Genomic DNA, 17,346 nt, shown 5'->3' with positions numbered 1-17,346 from the left:
CGTAATGGATGGCAGCTGTGTGATAGGCCTTTACATAAGACATTGCCCAGAAGCAGCTGTTGTTTCAGCAATAATTAATACAACATCATATAAGAAATACAATGTACAGAAACGTCTTCCAACACATACAAAGCGTTTCCAGCGCACAATCCACCATTCAGTAAACTAGCGGCAAATAACTCCTCCGATGTCATAAATCTCCAAGCTGTGTGTGAAAACCGCAGCATTGCAGCCATAACTGTGGGGAAGGGTCCGATCTGAAACTAATTATTAATCACCCCTTCAGCCTAAAAAATGGATTTCTGAATTGCCGCTGCCAGTAGCACTGTGATTAATTTGTGAATAGGTGAATGCAGAGCGAGTTTTCCATCGAAAAGAACAAATCTCAAATAAATAACGTTTAATCAGCATATAAATTATACATTTTCCACCTTCTTATAAACTTTGTTTCAATTCCTGCCTTGTTCTGCTCTCAGCTGAGGAGTGGATACAATTCTATCAGTGTAGACAATGCTCTGTGAGCTCAGCAGCCTGGATTCCAGACTGATACATTGTAAACAGATATCACTGCTTTTAGCTGAGCAGTGGATGCAATTCTATCAGTGTAGACAATGCTCTGTGAGCTCAAGAGCCAGAACATCAGACTGATACATTGTACATAGCACATCAGCTGAGAGGTGGATACAATTCTATCAGTGTACACAATGCTCTGTGAACTAAACAGCCCCGACTCCAGACTGATACATTGTAAATAGATAGTACTGCTCTCAGCTGAGGAGTGGATACAATTCTATCAGTGTAGACAATGCTCTGTGAGCTTAATAGCCAGAACTCCAGACTGATACATTGTACATAGCACATCTTGCGCTCAGTTGAGAGGTGGATACAATTCTATCAGTGTAGATAATGCTCTGTGAGCTACACAGCCTGGACTCCAGACTGATACATTGTACACAGATATCACTGCTTTCAGCTGAGCATTGGATGCACTTCTATCAGTATAGACAATGCTCTGTGAGCTCAAGAGCCAGAACATCAGACTGATACATTGTACATAGCACATCAGCTGAGAGATGGGTACAATTCTATCAGTGTGCACAATGCTCTGTGAACTACACAGCCCTGACTCCAGACTGATACATTGTAAATAGCTAGTAATGCTCTCAGCTGAGGAGTGGATACAATTCAATCAGTGTAGACAATGCTCTGTGAGCTCAGCAGCCTGGACTCCAGACTGATACATTGTACACAGATATCACTGTTTTCAGCTGAGCAGTGGATGCACTTCTATCAGTGTAAACAATGCTCTGAAAGCTCAAGAGCCAGAACATCAGACTGATACATTGTACATAGCACATCAGCTGAGAGGTGGATACTATTCTATCAGTGTACACAATGCTCTGTGAACTACACAGCCCCGACTCCAGACTGATACATTGTAAATAGCTAGTACTGCTCTCAGCTGAGGAGTGGATACAATTCTATCAGTGTAGACAATGCTCTGTGAGCTTAAGAGCCAGAACTCCAGACTGATACATTTTACATAGCACATCTTGCGCTCAGCTGAGAGGTGGATACAATTCTATCAGTGTAGACAATGCTCTGTGAGCTCAGCAGCCTGGACTCCAGACTGATACATTGTAAATAGCTAGTACTGCTCCCAGCTGAGGATTGGATACAATTTTAGTTGAGTAGAAAATGCTTTGTGAGCTAAACATAACAGCAGCAGCTGCACAAATCTCTGCTAGTTTGCTACAATGTATCAGTCCCGAGTCTGGGCTGTTGAGCTCACAGAGCGTTGCCTACACTGACAACTGTATCCACTCCTCAGTTGAGAGCAGGGCTGGATATGTACAGGTTCTGAATGTAAGGGCTCGTTCACATTGCCGTTATGGTTTCTCTTTTCCTCTTCTCTCACAAGAGCAGGAAAAAGGAAAACCCTCTCTGCCATAAGAGTGAAACCAACAGTAGCGGATGGACCCCAGTGATTTTAAAGGGATTTTCTGGGACCAAACTACTGATGACCTGTCCTCAGGATAAGTCATGAATAGTTCATCCTGGAGGTCCACCACTCGGGACCTCTGATGATCAGTTGGTTAAAGAGGCTGTGTTTCTCTATGGGTTGTGTGCAGTACTGCATATCAACAATATTCATTTTGATTCAGCCAAGTTGCAATATCAGCATGACCATGGACAGGTGTGGCGCTGTTTCTGGAAGAAAGAGGCTATGCTTATCAAAACCTATACAACTCCTTTAACTCTTGTTCATTGCAGCTGCCATAAAGCACATGCTGTCTATACACCCAATACAGGAAGGAAGTGTGTATGTCCAATGTGGCAGCCCCAGGAAAGTAGGAGTGCACATGGTGAATTGAAGTTCTCTACTCCGACCACTGGAAATCTGCAAAATATGCATCATCTAAGGAGCTCGGCTGTGATTTTAAAAGACTTTCCCCTTTAAATGTCATAAGTAGAAACCGGCATTCAAGAGTAGTTCTTACCTGAAACCGCGTGCGTTCGGCGGCGTACACCTGGTAGTGCAGCATGGCTTGTAGGACTTTCTTATGTCCATCTGGTACCAGACAGACCGCTCCCAGGATCTCCAGGACGGCGATCTTGGTTTTGATGTTCTCAGTCCGTAAACTCTGGGAGATAATGTTGATGCTTTCAGGATGCACCAAAACATGTGCCCGCCCCTGGGAGTTGTTCATCAGAGCCTTTATACATCCTATAACGGATGTGTGTATGCGGCTCTCCGCTGTGTCGTAGTCCATGCTCTTCAGGAAATTCAAGAGGCACGTCAAACCATCCAGCTCTATGAACCTGGTCACAAACCTGACGAGAAGACATCGAGATGAAATCAGACCGTCATACCAAGAGTCACCTAGTATCAAATATACACAGCTGAAATTACATGTAAGAGATGGAAGGAAAGGTAACATTCACTATACATAGTAAGTAATAGATTATTATATTATATTGTGTGATATTGTAGGTCCCTACCCGTATACACACTGGCGTCACGACAAAACAACATCTTCCCCTACCCGACTCCACAGGTAGCGCCCCACTAGGGTATCACCATCTCACCCTGCCTGACTCCGCGGTCAGTCCGCAATAAGAACTGCCAAATTTACCACCATTATAGCACCACCCAGGCCACTGTTTGCCACCAGAGAGGAGCAGCAGCACCACAGTGACTACCATCTAATTTCCTGCTACTCCCCCTCCTAGATCCGGGTTGCTACAATATTATATATTCTTGCATTGTGTTGCTGTAAGAGGGGTGAGTGGTGCCATGCTCCCCTCTTATAGAGGACAACGGCTCTGCTATTGGATGAACTCTGGCAGATAGCTCCACTCTCTCTGTCAGACAAGGTAGGGAGCAGAGACAGGGGGGACAAGCTATGCTCCTGGAAATAAGATACAGGAAAGTGCCCGAAGTGAGAGGTACCTGTTAGCGCCACGAAGAGAAGCCCCCTTACCCCTGCCTATACACCAAGGAGTGAGGAATAGAACAAGCAATGTAAAGGAGGTTCCGTCTCCTCTCACAACAAAAAGGGGGATGCATCGTTACTGCCCAGACCGTCACCCTAAGCAGGGAATGAATTTAGGGCTAAGCCCTGTTCCCTGGATGCCCCTGTACCAACACAGCCAGTGGCCTGCTTGGGCTATAAAGCAAGCACAAGAAAAGGAGCTGCACCACAGCTGAGCAGGGGCCATGACGCAGCATCAGAGAAACACAACAGTGAGGTAATGACTCTTGAAGTGGTGGAGGCTTTCAGTAGAGGAGACTGGCAAGTGAGGCTGTATCCTTATGCTGGGGGGTGGCCAGGAAGTTGGCAGGAGGAGCTATGGGTGGCAGTAGCCGCTGAAGACAGCAGCTGTGGGGCATCACGTGCCATAGATGGAGCAACCCTGAAGAAGTGAGGGCCCGATGTGGACCACAGAGCACGACTATACAAAGAGAGGGAGTCTCCTTTCCCGTATGGGACTTAGTCCTGGAAGTTGTCAATGGTGCCATGGACCTGGGACAAAAGCCGCTAGATAAGTAAGAGACTGGTCTCCCATGTGACCAAGAGACTGGTCTCCCATGTGACATGGTAGTGTGAAGACTGCTGGGGTAATGATGATGGGCATGGAGTAGGGAAGTATCTGTCTTATGGGACTGTGTCTGACAGAGGGACAACCATGTTGTTTATGGGTATCCAGTGATGTATTTATGGGAACAGTTTGCTGTAAGGTTCAAGTAGGTTGTAATGACACAACAAGGCACTTGGCAGGGGGCGAGGAGAGATTGTGGAGGAGCGGCGTTATGTGCCAAAAAGTACATCTACAACTATGTTGGGTTAGTCCCCAATGTCAGACATATGCTGGGGATTATCTAGGGTCAGGAAGCCGAGTTATGGAGAATGACATAACTATGTGTACGAGGAAGCCGGGTACCTAAGTGTCCTACTGAGACTGACAGACGGGACTGTACAAGTACCAGTGCCCAACTATTCTGCCTCCATCTTCGTCCACCATCACACAACCTGCCACTCGGGCGTCCAACCCGTAACCCGTTACATTGCATAATGTTATGTATTATATTCCACATTGCTGATGACCTCATGAGTGGAAACCTTGCAAAATGTCATCCAGAATTTATCTCCAGTCTGAACCTTGATATTTTGACTCTTCATAAAACCTGCTCTCGTCTGCTGATGGAAGCCGCAAGGAATTCGATTTCACTGTTCCACCATCGGATCGCTCCCAATTATAAAGAAAGAATTTCTGATAATAAGCAGAACTGGATGAAGATTTGTGGATCACAAGCCAAACATTCTCTCATTTTGGATGGAGAAAAGCTCAAATAAACCAAAGATACGGAGTAAAGATGAAAACTGCACAACTGAAAACCATAAATAAAAAAGGTGACAAAAAGTTGTATAAATACAAAAACAGTTCTTACAATAATCATAGAGTCCAGCAATAATACAACCATTAAGTGTCCACGTAATACCGCTATACACTGACAAGATACTTTATGAGAGCCTTGGCCTCTCACTATTGGCGCTTCCCTGTAAGGAATTTCGAGCCGTGACCTCGGAGTGCAGCATAACATCACATGAGAAGTTTTCCGTGATCAGTTTCAGTGTGAATCCACATTTGATGGGAAAATCCAGCAATCTGAAGAACTTCCAACGAGGCCGGGTCATCGGTGCTAGACTAGCCGGGGCCAGGATGTCACTGCCAACCAAGGGTTTTTTTCGTGCAGCGGTGTGAAGAGTATAACAAGAATGGCGTAATTGAGGAAAGCATCCAGCAAAAGGGAATCCTTTGGATGTAACAACTTGTCGCTGAAAGGGGTCAGAGGAGGATGTCAGGAATCGTTCTGATGAACAGATAAGATTGGCCGAATACACGCCAGGGCTCCAACTAACATGTCCGAATGCGCAACTATATATATGGACGACTTTTTCAGCATAAGAGAAACAGAAAGACGAGACTCCAAGGAGCAAGAAAGTAAAAACATCGCCTGGCCAAATTGATCCAGATTTCTGTTGCACTATGCTGATGAAAGGTCAGAATTTGGCGCAAGCGGCATGAATCGATGACCCTTCCTGTAAGGCTGATGGAGGTGGAGTAATGGGGTAGAGTAGGTTTTCTTGGCACACCCTGGGTCCTTTGATACCTGCGGATCGTTGCCACGACAAATTGCTGGGGTTCTGAAAGCTAAAGGAAGCCTAACGCACTACCAGATGGGGGTCTCTAATAAAGTGTTATTCAGTATAAAGGACTTAAATAGTATTGCTATACAGAACTCAGATGATAATAATACCACACAGGGATGCAAAAGCTCCATAACGATGTAATAAAAATACCTCTAACCCCCATACACTGCCTATAATAATACCCACATATCATAGTCATATGGACACTATCACTGTGCAGAGCCTTGATAATACAAAAATATCATTCGGAGATAACAATGCTCAGCTGAATGTTCTGTCTGCTGATAAAGTTGCTCCCATTCAGCCCCATTCCCATTGCCCCTCCTGCCCCAACCACTATTTTGGGCAGGGTATTGGAACTTATGAATGCCGGTCCTGACGATCTGTGGCTTTGTGTTTCTTCATTGATCCGGATATTTCATTCACACCGTTAGGTTGTGCTGACCCCGGACAATAGTTGCTAAACTTGGAAAGTAGCACCCACAGTTGCTTGTTACAACAAGTCTTGCCCTCGGAGGTGGCTAACCACCAGCTGAGGGCTTCCTCGTACTTTTATAGCTTTCTGCAGAGATATTTTGATCAGCAGGAGAATAGCTTTTGGGATGAGAGGTTGTGGCCGTGTGAAGTTCCGGGTCCACTGATGACAAAAAGTTACTCTTAATCATTTTGCTTTACCTTTAAGATCCTCCGCTGATGGGTTGTCGGTGTCTTTCACTGGGTTAGGTATTTAGCCTACCAGCTTCTCCGCTCATATGTGGAGGCCTAGTCATCTTGGCTTCTCACCCACCTTGATGTTGTCTACAGTTGTGTAACTCAACTTGATCCCCAGAAGGGAGTGTTTTCAACTCCTCCCATTTGACGAACATTGGTGTACATATAACTCATATTCAGATCCATTCATCTTAATAAAGCTGAATCCTCTCTTCTTCTGAAATCACACCCCTGTACCAGTTCTGTGGCAGCTCAGCACTGGACTGTTCCATCCCCAACTGCACCCATCTTGCTCAGGGCTAGCTACTCCCCTGATTCCTCTCTTTTTCGTAGAGTAGCTTTACCCTCTACCAATATTTGTTTGCAGTTTCTCGTAGCATCACCAACAATCAGCCATGGCCTCTCCCACTTAACGGGTCATTTGGGTTTGCCCTCCTGGCAACTTTCATCTTTTCTGACATGAGCAGGCACTAGCCTCAGTGGATCTACTCCAACTCTGCCTCAGATGGTGGATTTTCCCATTGACCAGAACTCAACCTTACCATCCTGCCAACTATGCCAAGTGTAAAGATCCAGGTTTACTGATGCCGCCGGGGTAAGGAGACTGCTAACCTTTTTACTGGAACACTTCAAGATTACACACCACTTCTTTGAGATAAAAGTCCTTTTGGCATGTGCAACGAATGATGTGAGCCACTTCCTTCCAACTTCTGAATCTGGTCTGCAGTTGGGTCAAATAGAGCAGATCCAACCACCTCAAAGCAGCAGCGCTTTACTGGACTTCAGCTGCTCTCATTCTGGTCTTCCATTGTTTGCTTAAGGTGCCCTACATGCTACCTACAATTAACTATTTGGTGCGCACATATCTGGTTGCTGACTCCCCCCCCTCCCTACACACACACATATTTACAGCCACCTAGGAGAAAGCTCAACTGTCCTCCACAAGATAACTAATGCTGGGCAGGAGAAACAACACTGTTACTTGTAGACCTAACACCTCCAACACAATACAACTCTACTTAAAGGGGTTCTCTGGAACTTTGGGTGTTTTTTCCATTGATGACCTACCATCAGGATAGGTCACCAAGAGATGAATGGAAGGGTTCCGATCATCTATTAATGACCTATGCTAAATGCCCGAACTCCCAGACAACCCATTTAAGTCTACGTCACTTACTTCAGTAGCTGGTATAGTGCCTTTCCCCATTGATAGCCGTACCACTGGGGCCCATAAGAAGACATTAGTACTGTCATTGACAGGTCATAGTTGGGGACCCAGTAATTGATCTTGCATTGGTACTTGGGAGCTTCAAGTTTTGCCTTTGACCATCAAGTCTGAGATCCAGGCAAGCAGGAAAGTCTCACCACTACACCTCACTTCACTTTCCCGCACGCGATAATGATCTGCTCATTATACATTTGTCTTGGTCTCTTTCCAAGAACAACCCACAAGTCACTTTCCCACTTTTTTCTAAAAAGAACTGCAGATGTCTGAAGGTGCTCCTAAATATTAAGACGAGTCCCAGCTTCGAGTCATGAAGAAATTGAATTGCTTCTTCAAAAAGGACGCGGCAGAACACAGCAGATGACTACATTTCCCCCTAAAATAAAAACAATTACCTCCAAGGGTTTCAAACTAAATTTTTTTACTAGAAATTAAAAGTGAGGTTTTATGGTGAATGCAGCGTTTATGGATAATATTGGCTGCCGTGTGGCAATTTTACTGTGAGAAACTGTTATGTCTAGCAAATTGCAAATTGGAAGATGGAAGAATGCCTCTACAAAGCCACCTATTGCAATCTTCTGGTTTCGGCTTATATTCCCAGTCAGTGTAACAGCGGTTTCACATCTGCGTTGGAGGTTCTGTCGCAGATCCGATACAAAATACCATAAGATGAAACGCAGCATGCAGCACTTTTTCTTCCTGATTGACTGCAGGGTCTTCTCCAGCATTCTCCCACCTTGCTCTATATCTGTTTTGGGGACATACATCTGGGTTGGGGAGTCCTAGTACAAGTTTTACATTGTGGCCCTGAAGCTTGTAGTTATGGGTCTGACCATCAGGTCTTGGGGTGATTGGTTTAGCAGCACAGCATAACGGGAATCTTGCCAATATCCTCCCAGCTCCATTTTAGGGGCCATATACCATATCAATATTGTGGGTCCTGGCCCTGTCACAGAATTTGCAGTGGGGCCCAAAAGCTCTTAGTTATGGGTCTGACCATCAGGTCTTGGGGTGATTGGTTTAGCAGCACAGTATAACGGGAATCTCGCTAAAATACTACTAGCCAGTCATCGACTGCGGGATCTTCACCAATATCCTCCCGGCTCCATTTGAGGGGCCATATACCATATCAATATTGTGGGTCCTGGCCCTGTCACTGAATCTGCACTGGGGCCCAAAAGTTCTTAGTTATGGGTCTGACCATCAGGTTTTAAGGTGATTGGTTTAGCGGTAGAAGATCACTGGAATCATCGTAAAATATTGGTAGCCAGTCATAGACTGTGGGGTCTTCTCCAATATCCTTCTGGCTGTCTCTATATCCATTTTAGGGGCCAGATACCATATCAACATTGGGGGTCTTGGCCCTGTCACAGAATTTGCATTGGGGCCCAGAAGCTCTTAGTTATGGGTTTAACCATCAGGTCTTGAGGTGATTGGTTTAGCGGTATTGTATCACTGGAATATTGGTGGCCAATCATAGACTGCAGGGTCTTCTCCAACATTCTCCTACATGGCTATATAGGCATGTTGGGGGTCATATACCATGTCATAGTTGACAGCCCTGTCATATAATTTGCAATGGAGCCCTGAAGCTTCTAGTTATGGGTCTGACCATTGGCTTAGCAGCACAGTATCACTGGAATTAAGGTAAAGTCATGGCAGCAAGTCATAGACTGCATGGTCTTCTTCAGTATCCTCCCACCTCTCTCTACTTCCATATTTGGTGCCGTATGCCATATCCTAGTTGGGGGTCCTGTCACAGATTTCGCGTTGGGGCCCTGAAGCATCTACTTATGGGTTTGACCATTAGGTCTTGGTTTGGCCGCACAGAATCACTGAAATCATGGCTATATACTGGCAGCAATCATAGACCATGGGACGTTCTCCAGCGTCCTCCCACCTGCCTCTATAGCCAAGTATCCGAACAGAACATCTTTTGTCTTCTTCCTACAAGTCTTAAAATGTCTTGTTTGGAAATCTCTGTAGATGAGAACCATCTGGGCTTCTCCTGACACTCGGTGATATCCTCAGGTGGGTCTTCAGAGGGACCCGGCCTCACGCCACACTTTTCAGCAGGTTGGGAGCCTCGTTACAAGTGAAGTATTTATTCGACAAGCAGAGAAGTAATTTGTTCTTGGAGGACGCTGACATATTCCGCTGCCCGCCCGCCCGCACCGCCATTGTACCAACACGTACAGGGTAGGATGCTGTCCATGCTAATTAGACTTCATCCTGCTCCTTGAATCCTGCACATCTGGAATCTTGTATTGTTTGATGTAGAGCACGAGGGGAAACGTAAGTTGACAGACACCTTGAAGCAATTGTTACTGTAAACCACTTCATCTCCGTGGCAACAAAGTAGGTAGACTTTTTTAAATAAATGAATTGCCACTGCTCGCCGCGCGCAAAAGCCAAGAACAGCAGCAGAGAGAACAGGATGTTTCTACAATCGGAAACTCACAGAGATGAGCCAATCCCCGTCCTTGTAAAGTTCAAATTTACAAATGGACATTTTTCATAGAATTTATAGATGATATTTTTATATTCCACTGTAAACCTGTAATCCAACCTAAATTACAGCAGAGAACTGCATTAACTATTTTAATGTTGTCGGTTGAGCTATAGAAATAAATCTAAAAGGGAGCCCCAGAGAAGTAATCTATATAAGAAATTGAGTCATTGTGCATATACGAATTATATTACTTAACCCGTACTGATCCTGAGTTATAGCCTGTATTATACTCCAGAGCTGCACTCAATATTCTGCTGGTGGAGTCACTGTGTACATACATTACTTATCCTGTACTGATCCTGAGTTACATCCAGTATTATACTCCAGAGCTGCACTCAGTATTCTGCTGGTGGAGTCACTGTGTACATACATTACTTATCCTGTACTGATTCTGAGTTACATCCTGTGTTATACTCCAGAGCTGCACTCACTATTCTGCTGGTGGAGTCACTGTGTACATACATTACTTATCCTGTACTGATCCTGAGTTACATCCTGTATTATACTCCAGAGCTGCACTCAGTATTCTGCTGGTGGAGTCACTGTGTACATACATTACTTATCCTGTACTGATTCTGAGTTACATCATGTATTATACCCCAGAGCTGCACTCACTATTCTGCTGGTGGAGTCACTGTGTACATACATTACTTATCCTGTACTGATCCTGAGTTACATCCAGTATTATACTTCAGAGTTGCACTCAGTATTCTGCTGGTGGAGTCACTGTATACATACATTACTTATCCTGTACTGATTCTGAGTTACATCATGTATTATACCCCAGAGCTGCACTCACTATTCTGCTGGTGGAGTCACTGTGTACATACATTACTTATCCTGTACTGATTCTGAGGTACATCATGTATTATACCCCAGAGCTGCACTCACTATTCTGCTGGTGGAGTCACTGTGTACATACATTACTTATCCTGTACTGATCCTGAGTTACATCCAGTATTATACTCCAGAGCTGCACTCACTATTCTGCTGGTGGAGTCACTGTGTACATACATTACTTATCCTGTACTGATCCTGAGTACATCCTGTATTATACCCCAGAGCTGCACTCACTATTCTGCTGGTGGAGTCACTGTGTACATACATTACCTATCCTGTACTGGCCCTGAGTTACATCCTGTATTATACTCCAGAGCTGCATTCACTATTCTGCCAGTCGAGTCACTGTGTACATACATTACTTATCCTGTACTGCTCCTGAGTTACATCCTGTATTATACTCCAGAGCTGCACTCCCCGCTTGTTCAGAGTCTATATTGCGACGGATATGATGATTTCTATTCTGGAAAGTGTAATTTTTACATCAAACTACTTGGATGTAGGAAAAATGATCTGAACCCTTCTATACTAGTTGTTCAGCTAATTTTTTTATGCCTTTGTCTATAAACTTGCTGATTTTTTCCCCTATCAGCCAGCTGAACTATGATTGCAGCTCTGGAGCATAATTTAGTGCCTAAAGCCCCTAACTAGGCAGGACAGCAGTACTATCAATGGGAAGTGACGCTTTGGGCGAGGGTTCGGTTCTGGCAGAGATTTTACATTGCGCATCTCCCAATGAAAAGCTGAAGTGCATTGACTGAGTGATACATTGTTACCAATCAGTAGGTAATAGAAGCTGATAATACGTGTAATCTCCTGACACCGACCCGCCAGATGCACGATTCGGTCCGCCTGATATAGTGTTACTATATTAGGCACGACTAATCGATCCCAGATTGCGGATTCATTCTGGGGATGATGATGTCACTGTGGATTATTTATATACATGGTTGCACCAGGTTCCTCTTATATGAATGTTGCACAGCTTGCCTGCATCATTTCCATTAGCATTTAGGAATTGGCTCTGGTTCCGGCCGCTGGACGCGCTCCCACTTGGCAGCTAACGAGTTGAGTCTCTGGAAATTAGTTGAGACACAGGCCTCTAACGAGAAACTTGGCCGCTTCCAGCTATTAAAAGGTTTTAAAGTTTGTGCCAAGGGCTTAAAAGAAGAGTTAGCTGCAAACCGAGTGAAGACCTCGCCATGCTGAGCTGATGCTGATTCTGATTATTAACAGATTTCACTCCATGGGATGAGCGCAGCTGCAACAGCTTAGTCCTGCTCAGCGAGGCGGACGGACACATCCACAGCTTGGCCGCCCGCCATTTCCCTAGGTGATGAAGTTGTATTGTGGTGACGGCCGACCCCATCAAGAGCCAGGAGCAGACTCGGGATCTACAAGACGTCTCCAGTTACAAGCGACGGAGACTGCCAACGAACATGGGCATCGCTGAGGTGGCTGACACAGCACGAGGGGGGGAGGTGGCATTCAAACTTCATTTCCGCGCCAACTCATAAACACTTTTTATTTGCGTCTTTAAACTGATTAAGTTGGATTACGGACGGTAAAATTCAGATAAGACGATACCGCCCCTTGAGAGAGGTTCACGGTTAAGTAATATAACGGTATATTAGTCCGAAAGTAAGTCGTCTTGGGCGAACTGTGGGCCATAGAGGTGACAGAGGAGTGTACAAGTTCTTCAGAGATTGGGAAGTTGCTTAAAAGGACTGTTTAGGTGTAAAATGTTGTATCCCGCCATACTGTATGCACAATAGACCTCCTCCAAAAGGAAGAAAACTGTCTCCAGTGCCTCCTTTAAGTGGCTACTCTGTAAATAGGGATGACCCCCAACCCCAGATTGGGACATCACTTAAAGGGGCTCTTCAGGAGTAAAATGTTGTATCTTCTCCAAAAGGAAAAAAACTGTCACTAGCCTGTGTGGTCTTGCTCATGACCTGAAGGTTGCGAGGTCAATCCCCACTTAGTTCAGGTAGCTGGCTCAGCCTTCCATCCTTCTGAGGTTGGTAAAATGAATACCCAGCTTGCTGGGGGGTAATATATAAATTACCTGAAAGCACTGCGGAATAAGTTGGCGCTATGTGAATAACAAGTCCCCCCCTCTAGCGCCTCCTATAGGTGGCTATTCACATTGTGAATAGGGATTACCTCTGTTCCCAGATTGGGAAATCACTTAAAGGGGTTGTTCAGAAGTAAAAGCATTTTCAGCATGGTGGTGGCACCTCTTCAATGAATGTGGCTGTTGACTTGCACTGCTGGGGTCCTAGGTTCGAATGTCATCATCAAGAGCAACATAAAGTTTGCATGAAGACATCACCCACAACTCCGGAACTGCAAGGCTTCAGTGCTAACAGCTGAGCCACCACACTTATTATTTCAATGTCAGAGAAATAGATGAAAAAGAAGAAGAAACAAGGGAACATAAAAAGCCAATACAGCCAGCAGCCTTGGACAGATTTGAACCTACAACTCCCGGGCTACAAGGCAGCAGTGCTAACAACTGAGCCTCCATGCTGGAGAAGCAAGAGAAGACTAAACACAATGAGAACATACAAACTCTATGCAGAAGATGTTGTCCATAGTCGGACGTGAACCTACAACCCACAGAGTTGCAAGGTGAGGTGGTTCAGTTGTTAGCACTGCTGCCTTGCAGCTCTGGAGTTGTGATACAAATCTGACCACGGGTGATGGCTGCATGGAGTTTTTCAAAGCTGATGTTGTCAGTGATGAGATTTGACGCCAAGACCCCAGCAGTGCAAGCAGAGGCGTAACTTGAAACTTCTGGGCCCCAATGCAAAACCTGTAACAGGGCCCCCAACTATAATGCTTTATTCCTAGTACTGGGCTCCTTATATGGAGAGGAGAGGCCTTATGGCCCCCTAAGACTCCGGGGCCCGGGTGCAACCGCATCCCCTGCATCCCCTATAGTTACACCAGTGATTGCAATTCGACAGTGCTGACCGCCGAGGCACCACTACGCAGAAAACAGACAGAACTGGAAAGGGCTTGAAAACAGAAAGGTTTTCTTCCCAGTTTGCTGTTCCCACAGCGGATCAGGAGCATACTAGCGTGAAAAATCCTTAAAGGGGCTGTACAGAAGTAAAATGTTGGATTCTGCCACTCTGTATGCAAACTAGCTCTCCTCCAGGAGGATGAACCCCATTTGTAGCGCCTCCTATAGGTGGCTACTCACATTGTAAATAGGGATCACCTCCAGCCCCAGATTGGGAAATCACTTAAATGGATTTGTTCAGGCGTAAAATGCTGTATCCTGCCATACTGTGTGCAAACTACAGTGTAGCGCTCCCCCAAAAGGAAGACAACGGTCTCTAGTGGTTCCTCTAAAAGTAGCTTGCAATAAAGACTTTACACCAATTGGATCTCCCAAAATTCTAGCAAACTTTAATAAAGGACAACTGTGCATTTGTAATACTTATTCTGCGCTGGTCATGCTGTTTAGAGCCTAGTGTGTACCCTGAATGCCTCCTGTGAATGCCCCCCTTAGTCTTAGGCCTCTTCCACACGGCCATTAGGACTAATGGTTTCTTATGTGAACATTCAGATGTTTTTTATGCATCTAAAATTCCTCCATCTGAACGTTCCCATAGAAAACCACTGGTTCTAATAGACGCAAGTGTTTTACAATTATAGTAAATCTGATGAGCCATGGAGGCCCCTCCCACTAAGCGCCACCCCTTCTCTCGCCACTTTTCAAAAGTGTACAGGAAAGGTAAAAGTTGTACATTTTTCTAAGTCTGGCATAAAGCATTTAATAGATGTGCCCATTATGATGTGTTTGCAGTGATCCCCGCAGACAGGAGAGACCGGTAGGAGGAAGCCTGCAGTGATCCCCGCAGACAGGAGAGACCGGTAGGAGGAAACCTGCAGTGATCTCCGCAGACAGGAGAGACCGGTAGGAGGAAGCCTGCAGTGATCTCCGCAGACAGGAGAGATCGGTAGGAGGAAGCCTGCAGTGATCCCCGCAGACAGGAGAGACCGGTAGGAGGAAGCCTGCAGTGATCTCCGCAGACAGGAGAGACCAGTAGGAGGAAGCCTGCAGTGATCCCCGCAGACAGGAGAGACCGGTAGGAGGAAGCCTGCAGTGATCTCCGCAGACAGGAGAGACCAGTAGGAGGAAGCCTGCAGTGATCCCCGCAGACAGGAGAGACCGGTAGTAAGACTGTATAAAGTTGGGTGAAAACTTTTGCAATATCTGCACTCGTCTTGCAGATAACAGCTTGTATTTTTTGAAGTAGTTTCTTAGTTTTGGGGTGATGCAGATTAGTTTATGTGTCGTTTCCCCGGGATGGGAGATGATATCTGGGGATACAGTGGAATCTGCTGCTTGTGTTACGTGACATAATTTGTGTGGGAATGTCTTGTAGCCATTTATCCCGTTATTAGGGTTAATGGTCCAGAACGGCGAAGCCTCTGATAAACAGACGATAATGAGATGTGAATTCCGTTCACAAAAGGATCTATTTATCAGCCCCAGTGGAGAAGTCATCGAGTCAACTGTAATCCTTGTATCAATCTAATGTGATTTACTCATTAACTCCGACCTCTTCTCACAGAAACACAGCAGTCACATCGAGACACGGCGCTCCAGGAAGTGAAGGAGCAACAGAGACTGGCGTCACATATGTAACAATGTGCCAAAAACAGTGTCAAATATGTAGCAATATAACTAAAAAACGGTGCATGTATGCAACAATCTAAGAAAAAAACGGGTCAAGTAAAGAATGTAGCAACAAACAATAAATGACTTGAGTCATGTGAACAACAATATAACAAAAAAAATTTCACATATACAACAGTGAAACAAAAAAGACTGCTGCAAGAATGTCATAGAAATCAGGATCATGTGTGCAACAATGTATCAAAAAACAGGGTCAAGTAGGCAACAATGAAACAGCAGGTGCAGACCGCCTGAGCATGAGGCCTCGTTCACACAAGCGTGGTTTTAGCGCATTATAGGCACGTTAAAAGATTGCGTCTAGAGATGAGCGAGTATACTCGCTAAGGCACATTACTCGAGCGAGTAGTGCCTTAGCCGAGTATCTCCCCGCTCGTCTCTAAAGATTCAGGGGCTGGCGCGGGTGACAGGTGAGTTGCGGCGGGGAGCAGGGGAGATCGGGGGAAAGAGAGGGAGAGAGAGATCTCCCCTCTGTTCCTCCCCGCTCTCCCCCGCCGATCCCCGCCCCCCTCCCCCCGAATCTTTAGAGACGAGCGGGGAGATACTCGGCTAAGGCACTACTCACTCGAGTAATGTGCCTTAGCGAGTATACTCGCTCATCTCTAATTGCGTCTATTTGAACCAATGGATTTCTATAGAACCAATCAGATGAAGGAGTTTTAGATGCACAAAAACTCAGATCTAACAAAGAAAGAACATGTGACTGCAAAGCTCACATCTAAGGTCCATGCTGCGAGAAAGGATAGGACCTGACTAGAGATGAGTGAGCGTACTCAGTTCGGGTGTTTTTGCACTCGAGCACCGCTTTTTCTGCCTACTCGGACGAAAAGATTCGGGGGACGCCGGGGGTACGCGGGGGGTTGCAGAGGGGAGTGGGGGAGGGGGGGGGGGGGAGAGAGAGCTCCCCCCTGTTCCCCACTGCTACCCCCTGCTCCACCACGCCGCCCCCCGAATCTTTTCGTCCGAGTAGTCAGTTACTCAGAAAAAGCGGTGCTCGAGTGCAAAAACACCCGAACCGAGTACGCTCGCTCATCTCTAGACCTGACCTATCTTTGGTGTGAGCTGCGCAAGGGTTTCCATAGACTTCCATGGGAGCTGGATAGCTCGTACCACACAGCTCTGATTGTGTGAACGGGCAATTTCATTGCTAATTAAACTGAAGACTTAATAGCTGGAAATCACGCGATTTTAGTGCAGTATAGCCGCAATCTATTCACGTGCCTATAATGCGCTAAAACCACGTTTGTGTGAACACGGCCTGAGTTGCACCTGAACCTTGCATCAGACAGCACAAGGACACTTGTCTGTGTGCTGCCGACTTCCATGGGCACGGTGCATAGAGATACATTAGTATGTCCTATTTCTCGTCCGTGATATAGACAGGTATAGGATATGCAGTGAGTTGTTTCATCGGTCTATGTGAAAAAAGACTAGAGTTAGCGGCTGTACCTCATAGGTTGGGTCCGCAGAGCCGTCTTCAAGTCTTCTACAATTTTGTTCCTCATCTCTGTATCTTCTTCATCAAAGGCATAAAGAGTCTGCATCTGGGGGAAATACAAAGGGTGCAGATCGAAATCAGAGCTCTGCAAACAAAAATATGATGCCTTCGTTCCCACCTTAATCTTGT

General features: G+C 45.7%; 1 protein-coding gene across 3 annotated transcripts in view; it reads right to left on the bottom strand.

The window, feature by feature from the left end:
- The window catches only part of DAAM2 (dishevelled associated activator of morphogenesis 2), a 211,451-nt gene that overhangs the window by 90,785 nt on the left and 103,320 nt on the right, over positions 1 to 17,346 (bottom strand). For all 3 annotated transcript variants that reach the window (XM_066595315.1, XM_066595317.1, XM_066595318.1), the window contains exons 5-6: positions 17,169 to 17,263; positions 2,502 to 2,835 (exon numbers count right to left, since the gene is read on the bottom strand). In XM_066595315.1, the coding sequence (XP_066451412.1) occupies positions 2,502 to 2,835; positions 17,169 to 17,263 (429 nt within the window). The remainder of the gene's footprint in view (positions 1 to 2,501; positions 2,836 to 17,168; positions 17,264 to 17,346) is intronic.

This window comes from Eleutherodactylus coqui, chromosome 3 (assembly GCF_035609145.1).
Source record: "Eleutherodactylus coqui strain aEleCoq1 chromosome 3, aEleCoq1.hap1, whole genome shotgun sequence".
Taxonomy (NCBI): domain Eukaryota; kingdom Metazoa; phylum Chordata; class Amphibia; order Anura; family Eleutherodactylidae; genus Eleutherodactylus; species Eleutherodactylus coqui.
This window is presented reverse-complemented; position numbering and strand designations above follow the sequence as displayed.